Genomic DNA, 13,437 nt, shown 5'->3' with positions numbered 1-13,437 from the left:
GCTGCTGGACCCCATCCCACACGAGCGCCCAGCTGCGCATCCACCACTAGCATCCTCGTCACACCCCACTGCATCCAGTCACCTTAAATACAGCTCCATCTTCAGCATCTCTTCAGTCTCCTGACGACGGATTGAGCACGCAGTCCGAAACGTTGAGTATACTACTTGTGTACTGCATGTACACAACGTGCATCTTCATCGTGTTGTCGGCTATAAAAACCAAAAGTTATTTCTTGATCATACAAACATGACGAAAGCTTTCCGCCTGATCGGAAGTAGGCCTTATGCAGCATTATGGTCATGACAGTAGTCTTAGGCCACGCCTACCTGACAAACGAAGCAAATGAAGATCCCCGAATACCCGGCCTTGCTATCTGAGCTGAAAAACCACAAAACTGACTCCAGAGTTAATGAGCAGAGCTCCTTACCAGTTTCCAAAAACAACCCCATTTTAACCCTGTATTTTTGCTACCCCAAGTTTAACTGAAAATGAACATGGTTAAATTGAGTGATCAGACAGCATACACCAGTTTTAACCGAGAAACTGCATTTTATCTGAGCAGAAATTCGTAGTGTAATTGCGTGCAACTGGTCATTTCTTTAAATAACCTGTTTTTGCCTGTTACAGATTTTCAAAAGTTTTTGTAACTAGTCTGCACAATGTTGCAGAATCCCACAGTGATGGAGGTCAGCAATGTGGAATGATCCAGCTGTATAGAAGTCATCAGTGTACACAAGTGTAGGCAGCCACATGGCCATTCTTGTACACACGTCTGCATTCCCTAAAGGCACCCTGCAGTGGTGCTCTAGCAATAAGTAAGACCCACCCAATCTTGAAAATCATTGTAACAAATACATGTCTACCTAAACCTAACTAGAATGGCTATGCCCCCATGGCTCACTGCTTTGTATCAATCTAAATTTCTTTACTGCAAAAATAGCTCAGGTTAAGAGATATCCATGTAAATTACAAATGGCACTGTTAAATTAAACGAAAAATCATACTGTCCAAGCACAACCTACCCAAACAGTCGCTACATGTACTTGAGCAAATTTCCATTTACACCGTTTGCCATTCACTGAAAACTTAATCAATTATAGTAAGCCTTCTGTCGCCATATTAGTCCTTTTTTGGAGCACCATGCTCATTCCACCCAAACAGTTGCTACTTTAACATAGTAGCACAGTACCCTGAGGGGGGTTGGCAAGGATACACCAATGTAATAAAAGACTGCAACTGCAGTTATACATGCTTCAGTTGAAGCCACACCCTGTCTTTCACACCATGAAGTAAAATGTTATATCCTGCTGTTGTAGACCTTGTAAGTTGATCAACATCGGCCCCTTGTGGCCATTGTGGCCATTTGTGGCAGCTGCATCAGAAAGGCCTGCTGCGCGGAATGATCACTGGACAATGGACAGGAGGTCAAGTGGAGGTCTCCTGACTGTGGGTGCAGAATGTTGAACTTCAGTTGATGGAGAAGGTCCGATCTGGTTGGGAGGATGAGGGGGACCTGAAATAAGAGTCTGGTCGAACCGAGGAAACTAGGGTTGGTGAGGCTAAAACGGAGCAATAAAAAGGATTTGGCAACACTCTTGTTCGATCTTGGACAGTACTGATGGGATAAGGATTACTGGGGGGGAAGGTGAGGGAAGTATCCCTTCCCAGCTGACACGAAGAGCGTCTGGTGCAGAACAATGGTAGTTGGGCATTCCCTGGCAAGGCAAAGAGGTGTGGTCTGTTGAGTGCCTCAATAATTGACTTGGCCAGGTTGCGATGCAGAGTTTATTCCACTGGATAAATTTACCCTTGGGAGAGGGCATCTGCAATGGTGTTGCTGCTGATAACCGGAATAGGACTTGCCTGTGAGTCGATCCCAAAGTCCAGTGCCCAAAGAAGCACGCATCCATGAACAAGAGGAGCAATGCCACCAATGTCACGTGCGACAGTACCAAGTTCCCCCTTTCAGATGACATCCCCTGCCCCATCAGTGGGAGGTGCTGTGCCGCGGAGTTTGGGCTCCGTAGCTACCAGAGGAGTTATCAAAGGTACCCATTTCATCGTCATTAGATTTCTATTCTGTTTTTCTCTCTTAAGTGGAGGGAAGCGTTGTCATTGTTTTCAATGGACATCAATAACTAATGGGTCTGCAAGCCTTCTGAGATGTTTGAGTGTGCTGAGAAGGGGAGGACAGAGTGGTGCCCAGGGGGACAAAAGCAGTGGAAGGAGAAGTGGTCACCAAAACATTGCAGAGGGAGGGATCTGACCTGTTGAGCACAGCGACCAGGAGCTAACTGCTGGACAGGAGGAGGCCGGGAACGTTCATGGAAACTAAGTTTTTAATGTTTCACTATGCTTAGCTCCAATTCCATCGTCTCTATGAACTGACCTATGAGAAAGTCTTTCCTGTACAAGGGGAGTCTTTAAAGGTTTTCTTTCATGCCCTCATATGGGATGTTCATCGCCTTGACAGCTTTAGCTCATTAGAGAAAATGTACCCAGGTAGGAAATTACGAGAACTGCTTGAACTCTTTCATGCCCTCATATGGGATGTTCATCGCCTTGACAGCTTTAGCTCATTAGAGAAAATGTACCCAGGTAGGAAATTACGAGAACTGCTTGAAGATAAACATTCACATCCAGGGCTCTGAGCACAATGGCAGAATGGTCTGGAGAGAGAGGAAAATTCTCTTCACAGGCATAGGAAAGGTACTCCAACAAGGATGAGAAGCACACAGGACATAGGAAACCATGACTTGTCCAGCTTCAATAAGGTAAGGGCCGGCAACCATTTAGACCCGGTTTGAAAAGGGCTCCCGGGTAGCCCACCCTGTATAATGCCTGCCCGGTATTAAGGCTACTCCAGGCCAGTATCAGGTCTGTCTGCACATCGACATTTCAAAGTCCCTGATGAAAGGCTTCCCCCACCATGCTTCCACAGATGAATAGGGGTCTAAGCGGATTAGTGTAAACATTGTATAGAGCTGAAGGATTAAAAACCACAAGCAGGTTCCTTCTGGGATAGATTACATGTACCAGGACTTGCAAACAATACACCCCAGGATGGAGAAGTTTGAGATCAACAACCAGTCCAGCATTCCAGGCCAGTAGCTAGGCCAGTATGAAAGGGGTTTTTGCAACAGGGTGAGCTTACTGGGGGGCCCTTTTCAAACCGGGTCTAAACGGTCACCGGCCCTAAGTTCCAGGTTGGCCTTGTCTTTGTTGAAGGAGTTCTTGCCAGAAGACTTGGCCGAGTCAGCAGCGACATTGTCTTTTATGGCAGTAGGTAACTGTCACTCCAGGGAAACTAGAGGTACATGTAGTTCTGACCTCTTCCTGCATGTGGGCGCCATTGTTTTATGTTGGAGAGGACTTTTGGGAAGTCAGGTTGGCATAGTGGTTCTTTCCTCGCCTTCCACCTCTGCGGTCCACGTCTGATTCCTGGCTCGGTCCACACATGGATTGGGTTTTCAGTCCCTACCTGATTCCCTGGGTTTAACCCAGAATATTCCCGTGGGATTTTCCCACCATCTCTAAAACTGTAACTGCTTGTCACTTTCTCTTTTCTACAGGTTTCTTCAGGCTTGCAAACTACAGTGCCTGGGGCACTTTTTGGGAATCCTTGGTGTCAATACCAGAAAAAATTAAAACTTTTTCATGCAAGAATGGTTCAGAGGTCATGTATGTTCATGCCCCTCACTTAGTTTGTGCGTGTGCATACTGAATCCCACTATAGCCAGAAGCCACTAAAATGGCTCTTGACTCGGACAGGTGGACCCCAAAAGTAATCGATCAATATCAAGCTCAGAAAAAGTTGTTTCCCCCATAGTTCCACACCGATTAGTATTTAAACACTCAAAGTCCCTTTTGATAACCTACACACGATAAAAATCCCTTTTCTACCAAACTTTTTGGCCGTCTTTCTTATGTACCTCCAAAGAAACAGAGTTAGAAGTTGGAAGTAAAGCCAGCATTTTAGAGGGGATTTTTTTTTCGGTTTTGCCAAGTTTTCCCTGACATTTCTCTAGTAATGAACAGTGAGGAACATCATGAATGCTCTAATGAGAAAGTACCATGAAAGAAGGAAACGTATGGATGGAAACGGAAAGTTTTTTGTGGCTTTTAGTAAGGCAACTTGACTTGATTGTACATGTGCATGTACATATTCGTGCAATGCAGTGGGCCAATTCGTACCCAAAAGCACTCATATCCAGGTCCGTGTACGTATGTGTGCAACATGCCCAAAATCCGGACATCTCATTTTTGACAACTGCCAAACTCAGCACAGAAATTTGAATCAGCACGAAAAACGAACTGCATTTTAGACAATTAGCTCTTGATCTTGAAAAAAATTAACTGATAGATACAAAAAATCAGTCTTCCAGACAGTATCACCGATGATTTGAGGGGAATTCGACAAACGTGTGAAAATTGGGTACTAAGTAATTTGAAAAACATGGAAAATGATGAAATGGGTCCCAATGAAAAACGAAGTGAATTTCAAAAACTGTTTTCGTCCTAGAAGTAATAACCTTTTTTGTACATAAGAGTTACTAGTCTTTCATGTGGCATCAAAGTTATTTGAAAGTGAACTCGGCAAAATTTTGACAATTAGATACAAAGCTATTTTAAAAAACGAACATTTTTCATAAGTACACTTTGTCTAAATATTTGTGTTTTCCACTTTCTTTGATATTTTTCCGGCAATCTTTTTCCCCAGAAGCTATTAGATGTCACCATTTGATAGTCTCTTGGCGATTTATTCACACACGAGGTTTTCAAGGGAAATGGCAGTACAATCCCCCACATGGGTCACCAGCAACATATGTCGTGTGCTAGAATAATTTTTCAGGCCGACGATCATTATGTCACTATTGCGCATGCATGAATACACAAACTAAATGCATGCACAGTTTATGGGGACCGAACATACGCGAGGTAGCACTAGAAAAATTGACACTGAGATTTCCAGTCTGGCTGCATGGCATTTAAAAGCAGGGCGAGACTGGGAGTCCTCTTTGGTCAGTGGGCAGAAACAGGACCTGAATCATGTCTGGAGCAGAAGAAGACATGCCACCAGTGTTCAGTGTTGGTCTCCAACCTCCACCATAGCAGCTTTGATTTTGCCTGTCGCATTGTATTTTGCTAAAAACCGAGAAACATACTGTGTTGAAATTTTAATGCTGTCTTCCTCAAGTAAAATGAATATTCCTGAGAATTAACGAACTTTTCTCTCAGACTGATTTTCCTCCAATTTCCATATTCAGAGATGCACATTTTTTAAACCACAGAGAACAAAAACTTCCTGATGTCTACATGTACATGCACAAATACTACTTAATGAAGAAAGCTTGCAAAATTATTTCCCCACTACCAGAGAAAATCAGTGAAAATCTTTTCCCACTTGTGAGAAAAAGTGTGAAAATCTTTTCCCACTTGTGAGAAAAAGTGTGAAAATCTTTTCTCACTTGTTAAAATCTGTGAAAATCTTTTCCTTTTGGTGGGAAAAAGCATGAAAATCTTTTCCCACTTTGGGGAAAATCTGTAAAAATATTTTCTCACTTGTGTGAAAAGGTGTGAAAAATTTTTCCCACTTTTGGCACACTGTGTCACAATTTGTGAAATGAAAAGGAATTCCCTGGGAAGAGAAAAAAATATGAAAAAATTCTCCCATTTTGGTGTTAACTTTCAAACGCAATGTACTGTAGATTGACTGTCTGCTGGATTATTTGAACCAGCGCTGAAAGCTGATGCATGTCCACATCGGGAAGAAAAGGCCAAGGATGTAGATTGGCAGGTAAAGAATCAAGATCTGGAGCTGTGGCAGAGGGTGACATCTTCAGATTGAGGCAGTGGACAAGTAAGGAGAGTGTCTCGGAGAGGGACTGTAAAGCTGATGTGATTGCTGAAGAAGTGTCATGACGTTTGGAAGATTGCGATTTCTTCCAAGCTGACCTAGCAGAAGAAAATGTAGGGTGTTTTACGCTTCTCACACACAGGAGAGTCTGTGGATGAGTTCACAGATGAGGCTGGATGGGCGGAAGCAGCGGGAAGAATGGTCAATCTACGGACCACATTCAGAAGGAGGCTGTGCATGGTGACTGGCAATGGAAGTGGATTCAGAAGCATTCTTCTCGGAGAGCCTAAGAAAAAAACGGATGACAGAATGACGTGGGGCATGTGGAAGCCAGCGGGTTCAGATTCCCAGGTTGTGGGGACTGGAGAGACTTGGTGGAGGATCTGCATTCTGATGGTGCATTCACCAGGGCAGCCCAAGAAATTGAGGGGGAGATGGCCCGAGAAGTGCTATTGTCTGGTTTACTAATCTGGGATGCCAGTGAGCTTATGCGTGAAGCGGCTGCTTGGGTCAATGGATGGGGCATGGGTCACCTCTTCGTGGGGCTCGGTGAACCATCCAGAGGTGGAGGATCATCATGGTAGGCTCCCATCTTTCTCTTATCTGTCAACAGGTCTGTGCTCCGTTGGGCTCCGATGTCCACACAGATACAGCAGGGGGAACCAAGGCGACGTCAACTTGGTCAGCAGCCCTGCATGCTTCTCAGATGGCGAACTCCCAAGTGACCGGGTATCCGATATAGTTATTAGCACCCCGGTCAAGTGGTGGGAAATGCAGTAGTAAATGGGGTAAATGGACAGAGCTAGCCCCCTGATTGTCCTATCTCTCAGCTAGATATAGAGGTGCCTGTTTGACCTATAAATACTTTACAGTGAAGGAATTCCTCGGAGAATCAATGTAGGGCAACCTGGATGTATGTACATAAACAAACTAACAGGAAAAGAAAGAAATGACAGGCACAAAAGCACACAATGGGTCATGATGCAGTTGGGGGCAATAACAAAGTGTGTCACAACACTCGACAGAAATTACTTGAATCGGGGAATGACATACTAAGGGACAAAAGACACAGTTTAGCGACAGTCAGTTTTTTAATATGTTACGGTTGATCAGGATACTACTGGGGTACAGCGAAGTGGAAAACTCAAAAAATTAGAAGATACCCACAATAGCTTATCCCTTAGCAATGGCACTTAGAAAAAGAATGAACATGGCGGCGGTGTCACACTACATAGTAGCACTAGAGGATCAGTTGATCGAAGTTTTAGTGAATGGCAAAAGGCATGAAAGGAAATTTATTCAAGTAGTAACTTGGTAGGATGAGTTCAATGGACCTTAGTTTTTAATTGGCACATGTGATTTTGATGTACCTTGCTGTCCCCAACTGGATGCGAAAACAATAAATTCCTCTGTGTAATTGGACCTGCAGGAGAACCTTGAACTTAAGACAGACCATAAATTCACGAAATGCAGATTTTGGTCATTTTTAGTATTTGATTTTTTGTTAAATACACAAAGTATCCATGCATGCAGTGTATCTTGAAGTCAGTTTTTATATTTCTGTATCATTACACCCGGGGCTATGGCTACATCCACCAGCCAATGCTTGTGTAGAGCTGGAGAGCCAACTGTAATCACACCCTTATAAACACATGTATGTGCATATACTGTACAAGCAGACCATAGTCTGGTCTTCAGTGCTGTTGAAACATATTCCTTCTACACGGTTTTGTTCGGTGGGGTCAGCATCAGAATGTCTCAGTGCTTTTCAAACCTACAGGGCAACACCTTAGAGCAGCAGCAATGATGGGAACTTAGGATGTGTACAGCAGATTTCACTCTATGTGACAGTTTTCCAGCTCCCTCACAAGCTTAACCACTACCAGCCGGGGACTCCGAAATTGGAGCCGTATGGTTTATATGTGTGGCCGGGGTCTCCGAACTCGGACAAAGGAAACAGGGCCCTGTAACAAAAGACCGTACTCCGAACAAAAGACCAGGCTGCTGGGCATTACCGGCATTTTTCACTCTCAAAAGTGGTGATAATCCAGCATTATTTTGAAACCGTATACCAGGGTTTGGGGTATTTAGAGCAAGCGGATTACCACCGGGGACAAAAGCTCTCCACCACCGCAGAGATGAGCCACACAGCACCGCTGCATGCTAATCTGTCCCCTATTGAAAAGAGGTCAGCAGTGCACTGAGCCAGGTTCGTGAACAAAAGACAGTTGTATAACACCGCACAATCTGGGCTCTGTTTACAAGGCTGCAAGCCTGGCTGAAATATTCGGGCGTCAATGAAGGTCACTTGTCAACTTAGAGTAGTGCCTAAAGATTACTCCGTGCGGCTATAAACGACTGTTAAATGGAATGATGAATTGTTGAAGGATTTTGAAAACGGAAAAAATGACAGTCATGCCGGCCCAGCATCCCCATCGTTGAAAAATGCACCGGCACGTAGTGGTTAAAACCACATGGATGCATCCCCGCTTCAAGCACTGGCGCCTAATCGACTATGTTATAGTCCGGCGCTGTGATCTTAGTGACGTCTCCATCACCAGAGTTCTTCAAGGTGCCGAGTGCTGGACTGACCACCGTCTAGTTCGCTCCATTTTTAAGCTCAGGATTTGTCCTCCTTTTCGAAAGAGAGCTGGCAGACGAGGGCTTAACTGTGGTGCCCTACGGGATCTCAGCAAGAAGCACCAATTGCAGGAGAGTTTGGCCAGTGCTCTGACTGTTTCTACCTCAACTTCTCTCTCCGTGTCTTGTGCTGCTTCCAGGCCCATAAATGCAGCTAGCGAGTCCACCGCTTTCACTGATGGATCCTTCACAGACCAATGGAACACTCTGTCGTCCACAATCCTTGAGGTCACCACTGGGGTCTTGGGTCACACTCGCAGACGTCATCAGGATTGGTTTGATGACACCTCTACAGAGATTCACAACCTCCTGAAGAGGAAGAATGCTGCACAAGATGCCGTTATCAATAACCCATCCTCTAGCACCCTCCAAGCCTATTTTGCTGAGCTTCGATCCGTTGCACAGACCCGTCTCTGGCAGATGAAAAATGACTTGTGGAGGAACAAGGCCTATGAGATCCAAGGCCTTGCTGACACCCATGATCTTCATGGTTTCTATGACACAGTTTAGACCATCCACGGACCGATCAGAGGCACTTCAGTTCCTGTGAAATCTGCTGTGAACTCTACCCTCATCAAGGACTGCCAAGGCATTCTTGCCCGCTGGGCTGAGCATTTTAGCCAGCTCCTCAACCTTGTTAACCCCATTGACCCAAGCACCCTGTCACCCATCACTCAGCTGGACAACCCTCCATCCTTTGCCGATAACCATCAGGCTGCTAAGTGCCTTAAAAACAACAAGGCGGCTGGACCAGATAGGATCCCTGGCGAGATCTTCAGGTACGGCAGACCCGTGCTCCTTCATCGTCTGCACTGCTTCATCTGTGACGCCTGGGCAGCTGAGTCCCTCCCACAGCAGTGAAAGGATGCTAATATTGTCACCGTGTACAAGAGGAAGGGGGACAAATCCATCTGCGGCAACTACCATGGCATCTCTCTCCTGGCTGTTGCTGGAAAGATCCTGGCAAGGGTTATGCTTTCCCGCCTCCTTTCCTCCATCTCCAACATAGTCCTCCCTAAATCACAGTGTGGTTTTCGTAAGGATATGAGCAAAACAGATATGATATTTGTGGCTCGTCAGCTGCAAGAGAAGTGCAGGGAGCAACACCATGAACTCTTTGCTGCCTTCGTTGATCTCACCAAGGCTTTTGACACCATCAACAGGAGCCTTCTCTGGACCATCCTCACCAAATGCGGATGTCCCCCAAGGTTTCTAAAGATCCTTCAGGAGTTTCACACTGGAATATTTGCTTGTGTGGTTGTTGGGGGCCTGCAATTGGAGCCCTTTGAGGTCAAAGTTGGAGTGAAACAGGGGTGTGTCTTTGCACCAGTCCTTTTCAACATCTACCTGGTTGCGGTGACTCTCCTTTCCCGACACCAGCTCCATCTCAATGGTGGTATAACCTTCCAGTATCGGGTCGATGGTAGCCTCTATAACTTGCGACGACTGCTAGCCAAGACTATGACTTGGTCTAAGACAATCTTTGATCTGCAATATGCTTATGATGCCGCCTTTGTCAGCCACTCAGCAGCAGGTTTAAAGGATCCTTGACACCATGGCCGACACATACGCCAGCTCTGGACTCGTCATCAATGCCAGGAAGATGGAAGTGCTCCACCAGTGTGTGTCCTGTGAAGACCTCCCTCCTGATATGCAATTTCGGGTTAGGTTGGAGAACATCAACAAAGTTGACAGCTTTGTCTACCTTGGAAGCATCTTGAGCTCATTCTGCAGTATTGATGGGAAGATCCAAAACAGGTTAAGGAAAGCTTCCAGTGCCTTTGGCCGGCTGTCACACCAAGTGTTTCTCAACCGGGGTATTACCATCTCTACAAAGGTTGCTGTTTATAAGGCTATCTGCATCTCCACCTTGCTCTATGGCTGTGAAGCCTGGACCATCTACAGAGCCCACATCAGATGTCTTGAGGCTTTTCATATTTGCTGTCTTCAGCGTATTCTCGGGCTGACCTGGGCAGATCGTGTTCCACACGTCTCCATCCTCCAATCAGCAGGCTGTGTCAGTGTCGAGGCCCTCATTATTCAACGGCAATTCCGTTGGACGGACATGTCTACCGGATGCCTGAGGACAGACTCCCCCACACACTTTTCTATGGTGAGCTTTCTACTAGTCAAGACAGCGCTGGAGGTCAGAAGAAAAGGTTTAAGGACCATCTCAAGGCCACCCTGAAGAAGTGTGGGGTTCAACCTTCCCAGCTGGAGCAGCTGGCCGCGGACTGGAACACGTGTCGGACTGCAAGTCATGAGGCTGTGGATCACTTTGAGGCTACACACAATCGCGTACGTGAGGAACAACGATACCAACGCCATGTGAGACCGTACCAGGGGCTTTCTCCAGGGATGGTGTCCCTTGTCCCACCTGTGGAAGGCACTGCGCTTCGGAGTTTGGGCTACGTAGCCACCAGAGGAGTCATCAGAGGCGCTCGTACCATCTTTACCATTTTTTTTTTCTCTATCCAACTGGGGGAGATGTCGTCATCATTTAAATGAACATCCATAACTATGCGAAGAACATTTCTGCCAACTAAGCCATGAAATTTGATTTTTCTCAAGGGACACTGTGGGCAGTGCATTGGGGCATCGAAGCAACAGCCACTCATGGCTGCTGTTAAGGAAAGGAATGTTTAAGACCTGAGGATGAGCCTTATTCAGTTACACAAGTCATGGGATTCTCTAGGGGTCATACAGGCAACTAGAAGTAGCATGGTACTGTAAATATGATTGTGCAGAAATACAGGCAGTACATGTAGCGATGTCCAACTACCTTTCAAGATTGGTCAGAACACCTATGCCAAGAATAAGAAGCTTTGGGCATGAAAGTGTCATTGTCCACTTTCCAGAGTCTTGCACTGAAATGGGCTAAGAGCCTGCAGAGCACAAACAAAGCCACTCAAAAATGTTACTGCCAAACTAGGTCAAAATATGCAAGATAAAACAAGGAAAAAGACAGAGGCATCTGGCGGAGTGTCCACTGGTCTGATAGAATCAAGTTGAAAGTTTCAGTTACAATTGACCAGTAGCACATTTGGCAAGAGAAGGTAAAGACCTTCAAACTGAAGAACACCATACCCATATTAAAGCACGGTGGTAAAAGCATCATGCTGCGAGGATGCTTTCTGCTAGTGGTCTATGGACACTGCATAAGATGGAAGACTACTTAGAAATTCACTAAGAGAACCTGAAGCGCTCCATTTGAAAACTGAAACTCAGGAATCTCTGGACTTGGAGCATCAACTTTGTTGATAGATGTTTAAATGGTTGTATTCAATGTTTTTGAAATCTTCACAAAGGTTCAGCTCTGGGTTTTGACACCTCACTTCATTGCAGCAAAATGAGTTTAGTTTTAATCAGTTGATGGGAATCTACAAAGTTTTTTGGGAAAACCAAAGTTTCCAACCAAACTCTGGGTTGGAAAATCTTTTTTTATTTGGTACTCTTTCAAAAAGTAGCTGATTCCAATATTGTCCTATTGAGTTATTGTCCATCCCTACTCTATTTGTATGTACCCATGATGTGGATGACATGTTGGTCGAAACCCCCTGAAAAACATATTTAACCTTAGATTTCAAGTCATTATCAGAAGTTCTAAGTAAACATTTTAATGTTTCATACAAGTGAGTGGGGGGACTTGTAGATCCAAGGAGAATGCTCCATATTTCCCAATGCTGAGTATAGTGATATTTGTTATAGCACTGTTTATAAAGTCCTAGACACCGCTTTGGTGTTTTTATAGAAATTCTCAATGCCTAAACTTACACTAATTTGACATGACCAACAATAAAGATTGGCAATATTGAAATCCATATAGTATTGAATAGTTGAGTAATATTGCTAAGGATGAATGCTCATGTCAAAGGATACTTACATGTATGAAGTCATTTCTGGAGCTCACGGTTCTATTTGGGATACCAAAACGCTCCCTTGCATTAATAAACACTTGCGAAATAAACGTTGTCACTGAAAAAGAAAATAATAACACACTGACAGTTTGCAGACCTATCTGAAACAATACTCTTAAGTTTTTCATGAAACTCACCTAAGGAAAAGACCTAAGAGCAAACACAGTCCTTGAAGCATGATGTCATGATGATGTCATCACTTTTCATATGACAAACCCTAAAAGTTGAATTCTTTGCAGGCCTCTATCTCAAGAATCTTATCTGGGTAAATCTTGGTTCAGACACAAACCAATGTGTTAAAGATGAAAATTAGGATGACAACATGATGAAGTCACAAACTGATTTCTTACAATTTTATTTAATTGCTCTGTTTTTAACATTCCTCTCAACATATTTTCTGAACAAAAGTTTTTGGTTTCAAATTCTGCTTGTAATACCAGTGTTGCAGCCGAGACTAGTTAAGACCATCACAAGACAACACAAAGACCAACACAAGACCTTCAGTCTGAATTTTAAAATAAAATTAATTTTTAAAGAATTTTAAAAAACTGAAAATCTTGAAAATCTCTCTGTGCGCACTGCATTTTTAAAAGCACCCAGCAGCAAGTGGTTAACATGCCTAGAGTACAACATCATTGGGAAGGATTAACAGACCTGTAACATAATGACGTCACCCTTTGTTTACATGTCTTCCTATGGCATCGAGCATAGGAAATGATCCATCAAGTCCATAGGAAAGCACACATGTAAACAAAGAGTGATGTCATGATGTTTCATGTTTATTCTTCTTAGCAACTACATTTTTGAAAACCTTTTCCTCAAAGTTATTTACACATGTAAAAATGTGGTAGTACCTCATTGTTCCTCCATTAATCAACCCACCAAATACCAATTTAGACTTGGCTGAATGAGCCAGACATTGAGCCAGACATTGAAATGTGGCAGTTTTTAGCAGAGACTTGGGCATTCAGTTCCATTTTTTGGAACTGTTCACCCTTGTAGATGATGAAGTCAAGAAAGGC

The 13,437-nt window shown here is 44.3% G+C and overlaps 1 protein-coding gene across 12 annotated transcripts in view; it reads right to left on the bottom strand.

Moving 5' to 3' along the window:
• LOC110988048 (terminal uridylyltransferase 4-like) overlaps window positions 1-13,437 on the bottom strand; it is a 179,533-nt gene that overhangs the window by 46,449 nt on the left and 119,647 nt on the right. For all 12 annotated transcript variants that reach the window (XM_087144097.1, XM_087144094.1, XM_087144096.1 and 9 more), the window contains one exon: window positions 12,382-12,473. In XM_087144097.1, coding sequence (XP_087000223.1) covers window positions 12,382-12,473 — 92 coding nt within the window. The remainder of the gene's footprint in view (window positions 1-12,381; window positions 12,474-13,437) is intronic.

The sequence above is a fragment of the Acanthaster planci genome, linkage group LG12, assembly GCF_054643075.1.
Source record: "Acanthaster planci isolate LZ-2023a linkage group LG12, COTS_SCS, whole genome shotgun sequence".
Taxonomy (NCBI): domain Eukaryota; kingdom Metazoa; phylum Echinodermata; class Asteroidea; order Valvatida; family Acanthasteridae; genus Acanthaster; species Acanthaster planci.
This window is presented reverse-complemented; position numbering and strand designations above follow the sequence as displayed.